Genomic DNA, 20,844 nt, shown 5'->3' with positions numbered 1-20,844 from the left:
GTTGTGGTAGTGGATGATGCCAGGTTTTCTTTCTCCTTTGAAGTCATGTACTCTAGGTTAGTTCTATCACTACTCATCTTTTAAACACTCAACATCTCTTTTAATTTTTGTGTTGTTGTTTTTTCTTGAATCTTTTCCAATTCCTTTTTTCTAGTGCAATTTTTTGATCCCTTAATCTTGCTATTTCAATATCAGAAATTTGTAATGCTTCAGACATGTTATTTTTCTCACTCTCCATATCAGTGAATTTCTTGTACAGCTTCTTGTTGAGTTTCTTTAATTTGATCATTTCTTCACACACATCATTGTAAACTTCCTGTAAACTCAATTCTTGATTAACATCAACAAGTGATATATCTGAATCATTCTAATCACAACTACTTTCAGATTTTGTTAGTGTAATTTCAGGAAAATCATTCACAATAGTAGAGAAAGTCATAAAAGATTTTTCACCATCAGAAGATGAGTTTGAACTTTCAGAATCTGAACTATCGCTAAGTGTGATATTTAATGCTTTTCCTTTATTTTTCTTGAAATTTGGATAATCAATTCTTATATGACCATACCCAGAACATTTATGACATTGTATCTTATCGTTTTTCTCAGTTTTTTCTTTCTTCCAATTTTCAGATTTGTTTTTCTTAACAAAAATATTTTTTTCTCGTTTTTGTTTACCACTCGCCTTTTTATTATACATAAATTTTCTGAATTTTCTCACAAGCAGAGCAATCTCCTCATCATTTAAAATTTCTTCATCAAAAAAATTCTCATGATTTTCTTCTATAGTTTTTAAGGCAATGGACTTACTTTTTCTTACTTGAGGAAGCGAAAATTCATATGTTTGTAAAGAACCTACTAGCTCTTCTACCCTTATTGCATCTAGATCTTTACTTTCTTCAATAGCAGTAACTTTGGTTCGAAATCTTTCAGGTAAGACCTTAGAATCTTCCTCACGATCCTTGAATTCTTCACCTTCTCGCCGAGATTAAACCTGGAATTCACAATATCATTTAGTTTAGCATAAAAATCATTACAATTTTCGTCTTCTAACATTTTAATCTCTTCAAATTTAGAAGTTAGCATCTGAAATTTTAAATTTTTTACTATTCTTGTGCTTTTATGTATAACCTCCAAAATATTCCAAACTTCTTTAGCAATCTCACACATGGAGATTCTTTTAAATTTTTCGGGGGATACCGCCATGAAAATAACGTTAAGTCATTTGCTATTCAAATTGCGATTGCTGATTTCATCTTTTATCCAAGCATCTATAGATGTCTCGGGTTTAATCCATCCTCGTTCAATCGAATGCCATACACGTTCATCCAAAGACTTGAGGAAAGCTCTTATACGAACTTTCCAATAAGCATAGTTTTCCCTATCAAAGTGTGGTGGAACATATAATGACGTCGACATGATCTTCAAGGGGACGGATCACACTCGAATGAGTGAACCACGCTCTGATGCAATTGAAATTCCTAATGTACCCCTATAAACCACGAAATTGTCTACTAATTTCCTTGAACAAATAGGTTAGATCTCAATTATCAAGATTATGAAACGAATCAAATACTTTAAACTAAGTAATCAACCTTGCAAGACACAACGATTGGTTATGAAGGGAAACTCTTTAAAGAACTCTTTAAAGGTAAAACCCTACAGGGCAGCCAAACCCATGAAAGTCAATCTTATTATTTGAAGAACAATTACAAGCAATCATTAATTACAAAACCTTTGCAATTCGACTCTCTTCCTTACCTGGACAAACCACCCGTTTGTCTTCTACCACAGTAGCATTCAGAACCTCTGATGATCTTCAAATGTTGACTTCCCTTCTAGAACTCCAGAGGCTGAAATCCAATCGATATTACTTCACACTCAAAACACGATCATACTCAAGAAGATATGATAAACTCAATGAAAATTCTTAAGTGAATTTTCTCTCATAAATGCTCAGAATATACTCTCTAGAATTCGTGGCTTAAACTCCTTGCAGAGATATAAAACCGAATCCCTTTAAATAGAAAGTCTGGAAAGAGTTCTAGTCACAGTAGGATTCTACTGACGGTTAGCAACAGTTGTGAAGATGTGTTTCGACGGACTGCTAACATTTCGCGATAACATTCATCTGTATTGACTAATCTTTGTTAAGCTTTCTTCTGAATATATACAGATCTACCAGGACTCGATTTTAACTTCAGTGACTTATCTAAACAACACCTAAAACTTCTAGATAGATTCAACATTATTTAGAGATAAATCAATAATTATTTTACATTCATCCAACAATTTCAAATATAATGATAAGATAAGTCTTATCATATAGTCATCTAATCCTAACCAATTTTTGCCTCTACATATCTCTAATTAATAGATATGTTAATAATATCTTTTGTGCTTGAAGTTATGTTTATATAAGTATTTTTGTATATTTATATATATCACAATCTATTATGAAAATATATAAACAAATTCTTTATCATTTTGATAATAATCTGATTCCCTCCAAAGATAAATATCTGGATTCGTCACGGTCCAAATTAGTGTCGGCCAGTATGCTCAAATATCTCTTAGGAGTTTCAAATCATGTTTGATTTGCTCACATTTTTCTATGTAATTTTGGCACTTCGTCAACGGCGGCCCTAGTAGTCAAAATTCCAGTCCACAATATTTCAATCGGCTTCGCTCATGCTACCAAGTTTTTCCATTCACGTGGATCGAAATTATCCACTGTGATTTCAATCGGCTTCTCTCATGCATGCTTATAAATGATTATTAAAAGGTGAAATTATGTGGCAGTGGTGCTTTGCGAATAATATCAGGACATCAAACTACGGATAGAGACTTAAAGCTGCATGCAGCAGCACACCAGCACATTAAAAAAACACCCGATGAACATTCAAACCACGAAAAGAGAATGAATTTATGCAACAACTCCGAAGACAGACAAAAACTCTCACATGTATTGAAAGCATCTTTGAATCATAAAATCATTTGACTCTGGAGGGATTTTAACTTGCCAGTTGCCAACCATGACCTTAGTTAAGGATAAAGTAGACTGGGAAGCAAATAATTCTGGCTCTATATAAGAAGCTGTGCTCAAACATGAGAACTACAGCAGAATACTAAAAACTTGATCTCTAAATTTGTAACACTTGTTCTCAAAGAAGTTGTACGTGACTTTCATCCAAAGTTCCAACTTGTAAGTCTCTTCATTTATCAATAAAACTATATATATATATATATATCCTCAAATCTCATTATATATCTTTTTGCTTGTTTTCTTATGTTATTGTACGGTTTACATTTTGTATCCTCATTTATAATGCTCTAATATCTTTTCACAATCAGTAATGATAAAACTATGTGAATAGTTTGATAAATAGTAAAAAATTTGCTTATCATATATATAAAAAATTCTACTCGTCATCTCCTACACCACATACGAATAAGTAATTTTTCATTTTTACCATTTTATTTAAATACACATATATTGATGTGCAAACATGTGTATTTAAATTGAATAACAAAAATGACAAATTACAAATTAGTGTATAGTGTGGAGATGTTGAGTATCATTTCTTTCTCTCTCTCCTTATATATATGTATATAGATATATATCTGGCCAAAAACATCACGTGATCACGACTCTATTATATTACTGCTCTTTCACAGTATCTATAGTCCCCAAAAACCATTTCACGCTAAAGCAGTTTATTACTAACAAGTTCAAAAGATATGCTGAAAAAAGTATTAGCTATATGCATGGTTGGAAATCTTTAACATGGTTTGTAATCGACATTAGAGTAAAAACCTAGCGTCTGTTGACCCAAACATATATTAGTGGACAAGAATCCAACCCAATATTAGACCCAAACAAAATATTTCAAAGTCAATTTGAATATTAAATTGTAAAGATTGTACAGGTTACGAGAATTTGTAAAAAGCTGCAAGAAAATTGAAAAAAAAAATTGGGAGAAATAGAGATAGCCCAAACCTCTACAAACCACCTAACTATGAACTGTAAAATGTCCGCATGTTGATAAGACTTCTTAATAACCCATGTGACTAAAACTGTTAAGTGCCCATGTGATTTCCTTCCCACTAGTCAACGGTAAAGCATAACTACAGTTATATGTGAGCATTATTTTATGAGAAATTTTTATAAATTTAACACTTCAATTCTCGTAATGAAAGATCTATATGTATGTTCAAATCCCACCGATAAATCTCGTTCTATCTTCTTTCTAACCTTCCAATTTTGACCATTTTTTTTTCACATCACTCTACACTTGAATGTAGCTTATTCAATGGGATGGTGGAGGTCCTATGTTGGTGACGAGAGATTTTCTAGCTCAACTCTCACTATTTTGATTGGTATATTTGTGGTGTTATGGTTGGCTATAAAAGAAAAAAGAAAGACTGCAGCATCTCCATTGCCACCAGGTCCCCGTGGCTTGCCAATAGTCGGGTACCTACCATTTGTAGGTACAGAACTTCATAAGAAATTTCAGCAACTGGGTGGGATCTATGGCCCCATTTATAAGGTTTGGCTGGGAAATAAATTGTCCATTGTGATTAGCTCACCATCGCTTATTAAGGAAGTTGTTCGTGACCAAGATGCAATATTTTCCAATCGTGATAATAATGTAGTTGGACGTACTGTCACACATGGGGGAGCTGATATTGCTCTTTCCTTAAATTCTCCTGATTGGAAGATGTTGCGGAAAATATTTGTGAGAGAGATGTTAAGCACATCAAATCTTGATAGTACCTTCGCTTTACGGAGAGAAGAGATAAGGAACACAATTAGAAATGTGTATGACAAAAAAGGCACCCATATAGATTTAGGGGACTTGGCATTTGTAACAGTGATTAATACCATCATGAACATGCTGTGGGGTGGCACGCTACGTGGAGAGGAAAGGGCTAAGTTTGGAGCAGAGTTTAAGCATATCTTTGCAGAATTAGTGACGATTCTTGGAAAACTAAATGTTTCAGATCTTTTCCCGGCTTTAGCATGTTTTGATTTACAAGGGATCGGAAGGAAAGCAAAGAGAATTTCTGAAACCGTTGATAGAGTACTTGATTATGCCATTGACAAACAGATCAAGAGTCTGGCCAAAGCCAAAGAAGAGGGAACGACAAGTACAGGACAAAAGGACTTTTTGCAAGTTCTCTTGGAACTAAGGGAGCAGGACGACGGTGCACCCTCAATGAGCATGATCCAAATCAAGGCCTTGGTTTTTGTAAGTATATAGACATCCAAACTTTATTTTGGTTTGTTTTGTTTGTTTTTCAATTTTCAATTGAGCTGATCTCCTTACTCTTGTTTAAATAGGACATAGTGATAGGAACAACTGACACCACAGCGACCATGTCGGAATGGGTGATGGCAAGGTTGTTGAAGCATCCAGAGATAATGAGAAAGGTCACTGAAGAATTAACAGAAATCGTGGGGTTGGACAACTTAGTCGAAGAATCTCATTTGCCCAAATTACATTATTTAGAAGCGGTTATTAAAGAGACGTTCCGTTTGCACCCAGCTACTCCTTTCCTATTACTTCGTACTCCAAGTGAATCCAGCATCATTGGAGGGTACCATGTACCCAAAGGTTCTAGTATTTACCTGCATATTTGGGCTATACAAAGGGATCCAAAGTATTGGGACAATCCATTAGAATTTGAACCTCAAAGGTTTCTAAATAATGCTTATGGTAAGTTTGATTATTCGGGCAACAATTTTAAGTATCTTCCATTTGGGTCAGGGAGAAGAATATGTGCAGGGCTTGCACTGGGGGAGAGGACACTCAAATACATCTTAGCTTCACTTTTGCATTCCTATGAGTGGAAATTGCCACTAGGTTCAGAGATAGAATTTTCTGACAGTTTCGGTATTATTACCAAGAAGAAGAATCCAACCATTGCAATTCCAACTCCAAGGTTATCCAAGTCTGAGCTTTATACAGAATAGTACAATGTGAGAAATATACTCTATTGCTTTCCATGGTGAGCTTCTTGTAGTACAATGCGAGAAACAACTTTGTAACAGACTTTGTTATGTTTTCCACTAGTTCTTCCATTGTAACAGACTCTTAATAGAACTTTGTAAAGTTCCTATATTAATAACACATGCCACACGTTATTATGTGTCGTTCGTATTTTCTTAATAATCTCCAATATTGATTAGCTGAATATTTGGAATGCCATAAAAGAAGTTGTTGGCAATATGAGTCTGATTGCCATAGTGAGTGATGTTTAAACCTGCATCATAACCAATATGAGTCTGATTGGAACCACTATACTCTTCATCATTGACATTGAGATTGGATAAATATGAAGTCAAATATTGTGTCACACCAGGATACTAGTTACAATACGTTGATGAGTAGGCACTGATGCAATAAGAATGCATAGAGGTGAAGTCACTTTGGTAGGACTCATCGTAGCGGTGGTAGTGTATAGCAGTATGGCCCGCCTTTACTTGATAGATAAGTTGAGCACTAGACAAGCCATTGGGGCCTCGACCATGACTTCTCCCTCTATTTGACTAGTTTAAGGCAAAACCAGAACAATGACCAATAGACCCAGAATTAGAAGAACAACCATTACGATCACCTCGAGACCCATTGGAATGAGATGCGACATCAACACCAGCCACTATGAGATCATCATTTGTTTGATGATGTTCCTTGAGATCATTAGCAGACCTTGGCCTGAGAAACAATCACGCTGGCTCTTGCATCGATCATCATTTGAAATTCCCAGTTTGTGAATGCCACGTCCCTGCTTCCTGCAAGGAGTTATGAATATTAGGGCAAGGGAGTACATCTCCAATCGTCTCAAGCCCATCATGTAAGCCACATCCATGCAACCTTATGAAGACACTACAACAACACATAGTTTTTACCACGCTTGCTAATCACCGTAACAATGTCAACAACCGTGGCTAAAGTCATTAAGCCACGGTTTTTACATCGCATATGAGACGCTAGGATTTAAGCGTGACATTTGCTCCGATTTTTGCTGCAATGAAGCTGCTGAAGATTTGCTTCTCTTCCTGTCAATCTACTTGTCGAGAAAGCCAAGGGTGGTAATTGCCGCTATTAAATCCCATCCAAGTTGATTTCAGTGCCGCTAAGGCTTCATTCACTCCTTGTGAGTTTCAGTTCGTCGTGGATCCAACTATGCGCTTCGCAATTTAAGAGGCGCTGAGCAAATTTTTGGCATCTCATGTTCTGGCTGGCCAAATTAATCAGCAATTTCAGATCAACCTGGCAAATTATGAAATCCTACCTTATCGCCGAGCTTGATAATCGACCCTCAAATTTATTGTAGCAAAACCCTCTTCGGATATTGGTTCGTATTTTATAGAGATTAATCCAATCAACGGCTTTCCAGTTCATTGTGGCAGCTACCATTATCGACGACTTCCACCCCAGTTTATTCAGCGCTAAGGTATCAAATTTTTTGGCGATTTTTTTGTCCCCCAAAATTTTTCCCTTTTCACATATGCTAATCAAATTTGGGTGTAAATTTACAAGCTCATGAAAATAGGCCAATCATTTAAACTTGAACTCTCAAATCAACACAGCAAATTTGTCAATAATTAAATTGTTTTAGTCTGTGGAGATGGTCCTCCCAATCGACACTGTACTCTTGCATAAATCATTGATCATAAGTAGAGGTAAGGATGGATTATTTGACACTCTGGAACTAATCAACTCTATTTTCTCATATTGGGTTTGCACAATATAGGGTTACTTTTTACACACATGCACATATATATCCGGCCTCTTCAAATTGGTCTCGAATATGGTTTTGCAACTATGTTTATATTTATAAACTTCGACATGATATATATCAGCACATATAAGCCTATATATAATACTGTGTATATATCAAATACAGAGAGGAGATTGCATATCTTAGTGAGTAGATATATCTAAATTAATCAACCATGCAATTATAGAAAACCTCCTGATGCAATTGAATATATATATCATTTACATTCCTATCGAAAGCAGTATGTCAAATATCTCTGTTAAAGATTATTGGTTCATTCAACTTTGTCCATAACTTAGTTTAGCAATGATCTCAAAATTCTCATCCATACATACTATTTTAACATGTCGGCAGCCATATTATAATTCATGTACATGTACATACCTCGCGTACAATGGAAAATTTAAACACAATTGTTCTTTGGGGTCTTGGGTAGCACATCCAAATCATCACCCTAATGGAGGCAAAATATTGACTTGTTCCAATACACAACAATGGCATAAAAAAAAAATTAGAAAATATTACTCTGCATAACCATTTAAGTTTTGCAAATTTCACATCTTCATTAGCAGTACTTTCAACTGCCAAACCCATACAAATAGTATGCTTATTGTGTGTTGGGCAACCTAAAACACTCTACAAAATTACTGCTCCATCACCATGACATTAGTCTCATTTTTCCTTCATTACCTAGTGGATATCAATGTGATTTAGATTCAAGTGTCATTTGCAATTCATATAATTCAATGCATGTGTATCATATACAAGCATTGAAGATTGAATCTCATTTTTCATAATCATTTTTTTATGGAATTTGATGGATGTTATTTAATTTTACTTTACTGTTCGAACCAGAAATTTTTGCCCTTCCTTTACAGGAACCCTGTAAAGTATATTTAACAACAGTACAGGGTCAGTAAAACTGTGATTAAACATAATTAGTTGTAGCTATATTTGACCGTATCTCTAGAGCACTATAACAACTGTGCAAGCAATAACACTAGGTGGAAAATGAAAGCACTAAGTAGGATATGAAAATTATATAACAGGGTAGGGTATAACTGAAATTCAAAGCCAATTGTATTTACAACCATCCATATCATTAAATACCAATTAACTAATGTATTTATATGACTCATTTATTTTAGCATGCAGTAGGAAATCATTTATTATTCTTAAACCTCCCAACAACCAGCCCGAGTAACTCTATGGCACTTTTAACATTGCAACCCAGCTTTCCCTCACAATATTTGCATTCTCAACCAAAATCCAAAATTATTCAGTTGCCACTTTAATGGTAATAAAATTTATATTAAAAGTTGAATCTGTCATAAATGACCTCTGCCCAACAGCAGTATGTACACAACATTGAGTCAATATAGAGCAAGAAACCAATTTACCTCCCATGATCCTTGACCCTTTTAGCTAGCAAGATTAGAATATAGTCATTGCTTTTCAAAACGCACAATAGTCATAAATCAGCATTCCCAACACACCTTCATCAAAAGTACTACTATACTAAGGTGTAGGTCAAGAGTCCAAAAAAGAAAAAAATTGCTGGCATGCACAAAATAGCAACTAAGGAACTGCAGTGAGAGAGACTCAACTTCTAACATTTGCAAGTCAACACGTTGCTCATATTCCCGCATGTACTCCCATATAGCAGTGAAACCACCTTCAATATCCTCAAGCCGTTGTTGGTAATACTCTGCATTTTTCCTATTTGCTTCATTTTCTTCTGCAAGCCATTCATACTCCTCATTGCTCACTCCAGCCACTTTAGTAGATTCGGGCATAACAGAGTGGCCCATCCCTCTTGAATACTCGGACCTATGTCCCAATACCTTCCTAAATATTGCTATTGCTATTTCGTCTGTGCGAGCGTCTGGCTCTTTGGCATTCATCAATTCAACCATCTGATTCTGTGGCCAACACAATTGAAACCATTACTATCATACGCGACAAAGCTTACACACATGTGAAGTCGGAGAAGTGAACAATCCCGGGGGTGGCTTCATATAAATACACTCTTTAAGATCTCCGTGAAAGAAAGGATTCTTAACATCCATCTGATGTAGTGGCCAATCACTAGAAACAGCAAGAGCTAGAATTGTACGAACAATAGTCATCTTAGCCACAGGAGCAAAGGTCTCTTTACAATTGACACCATATTCTTGATTATTCCCAAGTGCAACAAGCTGAGCTTTGTAACGATCCGAACTTCCATCAGATTGGACTTTGACTGAATAAACCCACTTGCAACCTAGAGGAACAATGGTGGGAGGACATGGCTCAATGTCCCAGGTGTGATTGGCCTCTAAAGCGGTAATTTCTTCCTGCATAGCTTGTCGCCTACAATCATGCTTGACAGCATGTGAGTAACATGTGGGAATATCAAAGTTGGATAATGCAGTTGTTGCCCAGATGACTAACACAAGAGGGGGGTGAATTGAGTTGTATTAAAAAATTAACAATTATAAATCAAATATACAATATAAAATATAAACAAAATATGAAATAGCAATAAATATAAAGAGTAAGGGTAAGAGAAGCAAACTCAGTATGTTAACGAGGTTCGGCCCCACTGCCTACGTCCTCGCCTCAAGCTACCCCTTGAAGATTCCCAAATTTACTATTCAACCTCCTTCAGATGGAGATAGAAACTTATTACACCTTTGAACAACACCGCTACAAAGGATCCGTGTAGAACACCCTCTACACTTGCAATCACCTTACACGTGGTGATTCAACTATTCCCTGTGTAGAACACTTTCTACACTCACAAGGGTTATACACACCCTTTTACTAATACAAGAGCTGATAGTGGGTAGGTTATCAGAAAACACTCCTCAATGAGTGAAATAAGAACAATATAGTGCAAACTATATCTCTCAAAATGAAAAAGAATTAAGGCTCAATGCTTAGAGAAGAGAGAATGAAAACTTTGAATGAATGTTGTATGCTCTGGATGTTGTGAATGTGAAGCTCTCAAATGATCTATTTATAGGCATATGAGACTTCATATTCAAATTTAAAAAGATTCACATGTAAAAGACAACATCATTCACTTTTCAAAAAATTCAAATAAAAGGTTCTTCCTTTTCAATTGTCAAAGACAACATCATTCATTTTTCAAAAACTTCAAACCTAATCTTTTATTTTTGACATATGACAAAAGGAGCACACTTTCCTTTTTCAAAAATTCAAACCTAATCTTTTACTTTTTGCATATGACAAAAGGAGCACACTTTACTTTTCAAAATTTTAAAACAAAATCATCTACCTTTTGTATAAGTCTAAAAAAGCATCAATCACTTTTGAAAATATTCAAATAAAACATGCACATGTGAAAGATGACAATCAATCATCTTTAATATTTTCAAAATTCAACCCTTTAATCAAGGTATGCACATGTGAAAAATGACAATCAATCATCTTTCAAAATTTTCAAATTTAATTTTCAAAATATTCATGCACATGTGGAAAATGTATTTTAATGCTTTATGATAAAGTATTAATTTTGAGCATTAATCCTAATTTCGAATTTTGAAGAGATTTACAACATTACTCTATAACATTAATGTGAACTTGTTCCCTTCTTGCTCATGCTTGTTTCCTTGATGTGCTTGACTCCATTGTGTGGACAACTTGAGCTTGAGACTCCTTCATTTTTTGAATTCATTTGTTATCATCAAAATCCACGTGTAGATATATAATTACACAAAACTTGAAACCTTATGTTCAACAGCAGTAGTAAGAGCAGAAGCAAACAACTCATACCTATCTGGAGGTACTGACACTCGAGAAGAGCGACGTACCAAGTGCTCTGAAGGTGCTGCAATTGATTGGTCCTGGAGCATGGTAGGATCAAATATCGGTTGAGCCACCGGAAGAGACTGTGGACTGGAGAGTCTCATATACACAATACCTGGTTAAAAACGAGAATTGACTGGATGAAGATCTAAGAACTACTGTTCAAAAGGAGGAAGGACCACAGTAGAAGAAGAGGGTATAGAGGACACAGGAAAGAAATGTTGATTTTTAAAGAAAATAACATTCCTAAAAATGCGTGTACAATGTAAAGTAGGATCATAGCAAACAAATCCTTTTTGACACACATTATATCCCAAGAACGCACATCTAACTGATTGAGCAAATAATTTATGTCGCTCATGAGGAGGTAAATGGAAAAAACATACACAACCAAAGATACAGAGATTATCATAACTAGGTTGTTTAGCAAACAAGCGGAAATAGGGAGACTCCATGTGTAAGACTTGGGAAGGTAAACGATTAATCAAGTGAGTAGCAGTTTTCAGAGCCTCGACCCAGAACATGGATGGAACAAAGGATTCTAATAAGAGAGTACGTACCACATCAAGAAGATGACGACTTTTGCGTTCAGCTACTCCATTCTGTTGAGGAGTAGCAGGACATGAACGTTGACGAATAATACCTTTAGAAGCCAAGAATGTCTAAAACTCAGTAGACAAATATTCACTACCAAAATCTGTGCGTAATGTCTTAATAGTCATAGAGAATTGATTGTCAATATACACAAAAAACTCAGTGAAAGTACGAAAAACTTTAGATTTAGAGCGAAGAAAATAAACCCAAGTGAATCTGCTATAATCATCAAGGAAAGTCACATAATATTGAAATTTTTCATGTGAACTAACTGGGAAAGGTCCCCAAACATCACTATGGATAAGATCAAAGCAGTAAGAAGCTCTACTAGCATGCAAAGGAAATGGAAGAATTTTACTTTTACCAAGTTTACAAGAATCACATTGAAGAGATAAAGAAGAACGTTCTTCATTATCAAGAAAACCTGAGTGCAATACATGAGATAAGATCTAAGCATTGGGATGACCTAAACGACGATGCCGCATCATACTTAGATCAGGAACATTATGACAAGTAAAAGACTTAATAGATGAAACTGAAGAAAGTACTGGAACATGTAAACATAGTGGAAACAAAGGCCCCACTTTAGGTCCTTTCGCAATCGGCTCCCCCGTTACCTGGTCCTGCACAACACAACCATCACCAAAAAAATGAACAGCACAATTGTTGTCAACTAATTGACCAACAGAAATAAGATTTGTGGAAAGTTGAGGAGCAACAAAACACATCAGTAAATTGAGAAGAGGCATCTCCGACAGCAGCTATTGGCAAAGAACTACCATTGGCAGTCTGAATGGTAAATTGACCAGCATAGGGCCAAACATGACATAGAGCGGTAGGAGTATTCGTCATGTGATTAGAAGCATCCGAGTCTACATAATAGAGTTTAGTTGTATTTTTACCTTGAAACTCCATTGCAGATAATGCCGAAATTAACATCTGTTGCACCATTTCTAGTGTGCAATAATTTGTTGCAGGAGGTGCAAGATTAGAGGAAGCATTGGAGGAAGAGTCATGTGCTATAGAAGTCTGAAATGCTTGAACCTGGGGACGTATACGACATTATTTGATAATGTGACCCTTCTTCTTGCAATAAAAACAGTATTTCTTAGGACAATTAGCAGCAATATGCCCATATTCCTTGCAGCACAAATACTGTAAGGGGCTAGAATGTACAGGCGGTCCTTGTCGTTGAGCAGCATAAGCCATCGGAGGGAACCCTTAACTACCATGAGATTGTTCCAGAGAGGCTTGAGTACTAAGCATTTGTTCTTCACGAAGTAACTCACCAAAACAAACATCAAGAGAAGGAACAGGAGAGCGATTCAGCAGAGAAGAGCGAACAGATTCATACTCGAGGCAGAGTTTCATAAGAAACTGATCACGACGATGAGTCTCATGAAGACTTTGAATAGTGGAAAGAGAGGCAACAAGAACATCTGCAGTAACCAAATCAGAATATTCGTTCCAAAGAGTCAGGAACGCCGAATAATAATTTTGGATGGAACGATTGTCGTGTGAAAACATGGCAATCGTATGCTCTAACTAAAAACGACGAGCAGCATTATCTTGATGATATACTTTCTTTAGGTAAATCCACATGAATTAAGCGATGCGATGAGGTCATAAGTGGGTGACAACATGTGGCTCAACTGAGCCAAGAAGCCAAGACATAATTCGAGTATCAATTATAGCCCAATCCTTGGATTTATCAAGATTGGGTCCACAATCAGTGCCATCAATATGACCCCAAAGATCTTTTCCTTTAAGAAAAAGTTCAAATTGAAATGCCCACGTAGAATAATTGTTACCCGTAAACTTGGTACACACAGGTGCCGTGTCCATGCTAAAAAATTAAAAATATTGCAAAAAAAAGATAGATTGTTGTTAAAAAAATTATAGTCAACAATTTTTAACTATAATTAACAGCCCACAAATAGCCCATGGCAAACCCACAAAAAAAGTAATTCGACGACAAGAGAAAAATTAATGGCAAAAAAAAAATGCCAAGAAACCAGAAAACAATTGCCGACCAGAAGAATTGACCAAGAAGAGCCGACCAAGAAGAACTGACCGAGAAACCAGAAAAATTGTTACCAACTAGAAGAAAAAAAATTGCCAACTGAAATTTATGAAAGTTTGAAAAAAAAAAAATAGAAGTTGAAATGTTACACTTGACCGAAAATTAAACAGAAGGCCAGACCAAATTTTACACCAAGAAGCCGAGAAGAACACCACTGTGCCGAGAACACCCAAGCCAGCAAGAGACCAACACCACCAAGGGGAGGTAGCACCGACAGCCACCAATTCACAGATGTGTCAAGAAACCAAGAACAGAGGAGCCGAGAAACCAAAAAGAGAAAAAAATTCGAGGGGAAAAACAATAAAATCGAAGAGCTTCAACGTCAGCTTGTCTAGATTCAAGATCCTAATGGGTGTAGTGATGAACCGCATGAGAAGAAAGGGCTGAGAAAGTGCACGAGAAGAATAGACCACTTTTTGTAGAGAAATGCTGAGAAGAAGCCAGCGGAGAAGAAAGTCTGTAGAGAAAGACCGAAACACAAGAAATAGATCGGAAAAAAAAGTAAGAATGCTCTAATACCATGTCAAATGGATTCGATCCCTCTTTCTGAGGATTTATTCTCCTTATATAGAACATCTTTACATGGCTATGTATTGTCTAATTTGAGTGGAAAGAGCCCCTAAAATTACACCTGATGTTTAGACCGCAGCGCCGTATGTAGCCTCCCTCTACTTAGCAGCTTTAACTAGCCTAACTATATATATATATATATATATATATATAATCTAAACTACTACAACTTGATGGAATATATAGTATTGACATTCCTTCCCTTCCAATTTGTTGCTGCAGGTTTCCCTTCCTCTTTAGAATTCTTCACTGTTCTAAGCCAGAAACTTTCTGCAACTGAGCAGGAGAAATGGCTTGAAGAATACGAAAGGGTAAAATGCAGAAATTCAATCATTCTATTAAATAGCCAATCCATTTTCTCAGGAGTAATCCTAACATCTTGCTATGGCTGCCTCTGTTATTTGATAATTTAACGGTTTTTACTAGTAAAAGATGCTATAGAACACCTTTCGTTGCCATGAGAAGCTGCTCAACTGATGCTAAAATTACTACAAGCATTCAAATTTGTTTTCCTTTTATTTGCTTTTTGCTCTTTTATAAAATGTTCAAGTTAATGTTAATGGTTTAATTTATTGTACTAAAGCCAGTCCCAGAAGACTTCCTTTGACTGGAATTGTCTTAGTAAATTGTGCATAGATATAATTCCCAGAAAAACCGTGCACATCACAAGTTACTAAAATTGAATTTAGCTATTGAAAGACATCAGTGGATGGAGTCAGTAGCTGATGCAAGGTTGGAGGCAAAAATAAATATAGCTATGTGGATAAGTTACTTTCTATACAGAATATATTATTGGCTTTTCTTTTTGGTCTGTTGCCTAAATATTTGGGAGTGTAAAAAGTCGAAAGAATTTACTAATTAACTTTCTTGTTGCCCGTAATTTGATACTTTCTTGACATATCTTGATGAAATCACAAGATGGAATTGGACTGAAGCAAATGCCTACGGTTCCTCTCGATAAACACAGAATGGCTAGATGAAGAATATTTTTCTGTTACATTGACATGAGCTGTAAATTCATTCTTTTATTCATTTCATTGTTTTTAGTTTGTAAGCTATAAATAGAAATACATGTTTGTACACAGAAAATCATTACAGAATACAATTTAGTTATTCACACTTTTAGCATTTCATTATTCTCTTCTTCCTCCAAGCGATTCCTCTATTTTTCTCTTCTCTGCGTAACCATTAATATGGTACCAGAGCTATGACCGAAACACCTTCAAATATAGAAAACATTGCTTCTGATATGACTACCAATCCTGAGACCAATCCCCACCATCCCGCTAGTCCCTATTACATACAACCTAGAGAAGGAGCTTCTTCTCCCTTGGTTCTAGATTTGCTCACTATTGAAAACTATGTAACTTGGGCAAGAACCATGAGCAGGGCACTTAATATAAAAAATAAACTTGGATTTATTGATGGCAAAATCCACAAACCTTCCAACTCTGCAGATCCCCTTTATGCCCCTTGGGAATGTTGTAATGATATGGTGATTGCATGGATACAACACTCAGTTGGATTTGAACATCGCTCGAGCATCGCACATGCAGAAACTACCACCAGTGTATGGAATGACCTCCAGGAACGATTCTCCATTCAAAATGCTCCAAGAATCTTTCAACTCACCAAATCCATTTCCTCACTCACACAAGATGCTGATTCGGTAAGTCAGTATTATAATAAGCTTAAGAGTTTTTGGGATGAACTTGAAATATATGAGCCTATGCCATCGTGTACATGTGGAGCAATGAAGACACTCATGGATTACACTCATCGAAGCAAAGTATTGCAGTTCCTCATGGGACTAAATGACTCTTATGATTCGGTACGAACTCAACAATGATACTCTTCCTGCTCTAAATCGAGTTCTATCCGTTGTTCAACAAGAAGAAAGACATTGACAACTCCACTCCTCACTAGTGCCTATTGCAATGGCTGCCAAGGGACCAGACAATCGCAATTCACCATCTGCTCATTGAGAACGATTATTTTGCACTCATTGCAATATTTTGGGACATTCATTGGAGAGATGCTTCAAAGCAAATCCAAACTTACTTGTTTGTTCTCATTGCCGTATACCGGGACACACCAAAGATAAGTGCTACAAACTCAATGGATTTCCTCCCGGACACAAAAATAATGCCAAATTTAAATCATATGCTAATCAATCTTCTCTTGAGCAGGAACAAATTGGCAATGGACCACCTATTACTCAGGAGCAGTACAACCATCTCCTTGCCTTACTACAATCCTCCAACTCTTCCACTAATGCACCTGCTTCCAATCACGTTCATACCACCATTTCGGCATCTCAATCGCCTACCTCTGGTATTTTATCTTGCAATTCCACACACACATCCTGTCACGTCGCCCATGCTGCTGCCTCTTGGATAATAGACACGGGAGCCACAGATCACATAATCTGTAGCCCCCACTTCTTTACACATAATGTCACCATAGTGTCACACACCATCAGACTTCCTTATGGCACAACCACAGTAGCTACTCATGTTGGTGACGTGCATATCTCTGACCATTTGATTCTCAAAAATGTTCTATGCGTCCCTGATTTTTCATTCAACTTAATTTCGGCTAAATCTCTGACTTCTTCTTCCAATTGCTGTCTAATATTTTTCTACAATTCTTGCTACTTTCAGGACCTTTCCTCTTGGATGACAATTGGAGTGGGGAAAGTGCATGATGGACTCTACCACCTACAACCTTCCAGACCAAACCCTACTGCGTTACATTCATTTTTTCCTGCTTTGAATTTTAGTTACATTAATACCACAAATGTTTCTAAGTTAGATGAATTTACACTTTGGCATTATAGATTCAGCCACAGTTCAATGACACAATATATTTTGAATGATATGCACAAAGGAAATTCTAAGCATACAAATTCTTCAAATATCCCATGTGAAATCTGTCCACTTGCAAAACAACATAAACTACCCTTTCCTCATTTGGAAACCATGGTTTCCAAACCATTTGACCTCATAGCAGTTGATATTTGGGGCCCCAATCAGGTCCAATCTTATAATGGCATCAAATATTTTCTTACTGTTGTAGACCAATATATTCGCTCCACATGGGTCTATTTACTCCAAACCAAATCCAAAGCACGTACATCACTCCAAAATTTCTTTTCCATTGTTTCCACTCAATTTGACAGCCAAATAAAAACAATCCGATCAGACAATGGTGCCGAATTCAACATGCCTTGCTTTTATCAGTCAAAAGGACTGTTGCATCAACGTACATGTGTTGCAACACCTCAACAAAACGCATTAGCTAAGCGTAAACACCAGCACATACTTAACGTGGCTAGAGCCTTGAAATTCCAGTTAGGACTTCCAATGAAATATTGGACTGGCTTCATCACTACTATTGTCTATTTGATAAATAGAACACCCACCCCAAACCTTCATCACAAGTCACCATTTGAACTCCTTTACAACGAAAAACCATCCTGCTCCCACCTTAGAACATTCGGGTGTTTATGTTATGCATCTACTCTCAGCCATACTCGGTCTAAATTCGACCCCAGAGCACGAAAATGCCTTTTCCTTGGATATCCATATGGGGTCAAAGGTTACAAGCTTCTCAATATCACCACAAACCAAATATTTCTATCACGTGACGTAGTCTTCCTTGAGCACATATTCCCTCTTAAAAACCCAAATGACCCCAACTTATTCCCTAATTTTCCTCACTCTGATCCGAACCCCCCTCAATCCTCCCAATTCAATTCCCCATTGAACTCCACAAGCTTACGTCGAACCCATTCTTTTACCACCTCTAGAACAACCCAATGTAGACTCACCCTCACTTACACAACTCACCCAATCAACCACCACTCCTCCACCACTACCTCGTCACTCAACCAGAAGATGTAATGCTCCTGCCTACCTTAGAGATTTTCATTGTAATGCATTGCCTCCACTACAGTCAACATCCAAGCTGAAAGTTGCTGAATCTTCCAACACTACAGGTTCAAAAATTCATTTTCCATTATCTTCTGTTTTGTCATATCATTCTCTATCCCCATCATTTCATGCTTTCACCTCATCATTGTCCATAAACATCGAGCCCAAAACATGCTCTCAAGCAGTCAAAGAATCCATTTGGCGTGAGGCAATGGAGCAAGAGCTGACTGCACTTGAGCTCAATGAGACATGGTCCATCATCAATCTACCTCCTAGCAAGAAGCCGATTGACTACAAATGGATTTATCGATACAAGTTCAAAGCTGACAGATCAATTGAACGTGCCAAGGCCTGGTCGGTCGAAAAGGTTTTACCCAACGAGAGGGAATTGACTTTCATGACACTTTCTATCCCGTTGCCAAAATGACTTCAATCAAATGTTTACTTGCTATAGCTGCCATAAAGGGCTAGGACTTGCAACAATTGGACGTAAATAATGCATTTCTATATGGAGAACTTGATGAAGAATTATATATGAAGTTGCCGCCCGGTCTTTCCTCCTCCCACACAAACAAAGTCTGCAGATTACAAAAGAGTATCTATGGTTTACGTCAAGCTTCTCGACAATGGAATACTAAGCTCTCTTCATTAGTTGCTGAATTCGAATTTGTGCAATCCAAAGTGGATTACAGTTTGTTTATTAAACAAACAGCAGCTTCGTATGTTGCTCTCCTTGTCTACGTTGACGACATTATTTTAATGAGCCCAAACACTGATTCCAGCGATGCAGTCAAGCAGTTCCTATCCACCAAATTCAATTAAAACACTTGGGCCACTAAAGTATTTTCTTGGCATGGAAGTTGCCCGCTCAAGGGCTGGAATTCAAATTTGTCAACGTAAATATGATTTGAACATCTTATTTGAGACTGGGTTACTTGCAGCCAAACCTTCTCCCCTTCCAATGGAGCCTAATCTCAAGCTTCATAAGGATGAAGGAGAACACTTTCATGACCTTGCGCTGTATAGGAAATTAGTGGGCAAACTACTTTATCTCACAAACACATGTCCAGACCTCAGTTATAGTGTAAATTTATTAAGTCAATTCATGGAGTGTCCACGAGTACCTCACTATGATGCCGTAATCAAAGTCCTTCGGTACATTAAAAGCACACTAGGCCAAGGAATTTTTTTTTCCAGCTCATCCCAGCTTCAACTTGTGTCTTACTCAGATGCCAATTGGGCAAATTGCCCAGATACGCGGCGATCAAACACTGGATTTTGCGTCTTTCTTGGTAAGTCTCTTGTTGCCTGGAAATCCAAGAAGCAAAACACAGCTTCTCATTTGTCAGCCGAGTCTGAATATAGGGTCGTGGCCGCTGTAGTGTGTGAGCTCACATGGCTTCGATCTCTACTGAATGATTTCGGCATCACCATTTCTGAACCCACAACATTGTATTGTGACAATTTGACTGTGTTGCACATAGCTGCAAATCTTGTGTTTCATGAACGTATGAAACACATTGAACTAGATTGTCAGCTAGTTCGAGACAAAGTTTCGACTGGACAAATCTCCACTGCGCATGTTCCCTCATCAAAACCACTTCATTCACCCACATTCTATAGATTACTGTCCAAGATAGGAGTAATCAACATTTACTCTCCATCTTACAGGGGGATGATGAAATCACAAGATGGAATTGGACTGAAGCAAATGCCTACGGTTCTTCCCGATAAACACAGAATGGCAAGATGAAGAATATTTTTCTGTTATGTTGACATGAGCTGTAAATTCATTATTTTATTCATTTCATTATTTTTGGTTTGTAAGCTAAAAATAGAAATACACGTTTGTACACAAAAAATCATTACGGAATACAATTCAGTTATTCACACTTTTAGCATTTCATTATTCTCTTCTTCCTCCAAGCGATTCCTCTGTTTTTCTCTTCTCTGCGCAACCATTAATATATCTAAGGACAGATTAGGAAGATAGGTACATCTATTTTTTTTCAATAAAATGTGTACACTCCCAATATCCAAAAATAGCACTCAACCACCCTGTCT

The 20,844-nt window shown here is 36.8% G+C and overlaps 2 protein-coding genes across 2 annotated transcripts; both read left to right on the top strand.

Annotated features, from left to right (window-relative positions):
* Positions 1 to 3,068: 3,068 nt before the first annotated feature.
* Positions 3,069 to 6,157, top strand: LOC122280920 (flavonoid 3'-monooxygenase CYP75B137-like). The gene is made up of 3 exons (XM_043092053.1): positions 3,069 to 3,202; positions 4,303 to 5,249; positions 5,342 to 6,157. The coding sequence occupies exons 2-3, from the start codon at positions 4,311 to 4,313 to the stop codon at positions 5,972 to 5,974; spliced, it is 1,572 nt and encodes a 523-aa protein (XP_042947987.1). The 5' UTR covers positions 3,069 to 3,202; positions 4,303 to 4,310; the 3' UTR covers positions 5,975 to 6,157.
* Positions 6,158 to 19,564: 13,407 nt separating this feature from the next.
* On the top strand, positions 19,565 to 20,533 carry LOC122282479 (uncharacterized mitochondrial protein AtMg00810-like). The gene has a single exon (XM_043094428.1). It carries the CDS (start codon positions 19,565 to 19,567, stop codon positions 20,531 to 20,533), a length of 969 nt encoding a protein of 322 aa, XP_042950362.1.
* Positions 20,534 to 20,844: the final 311 nt, after the last annotated feature.

This window comes from Carya illinoinensis, chromosome 11, assembly GCF_018687715.1.
Source record: "Carya illinoinensis cultivar Pawnee chromosome 11, C.illinoinensisPawnee_v1, whole genome shotgun sequence".
Taxonomy (NCBI): Eukaryota; Viridiplantae; Streptophyta; class Magnoliopsida; order Fagales; family Juglandaceae; genus Carya; species Carya illinoinensis.
Note: the sequence above shows the minus strand (reverse complement) of the source record. Positions and strands in the feature narration are given on the sequence as shown.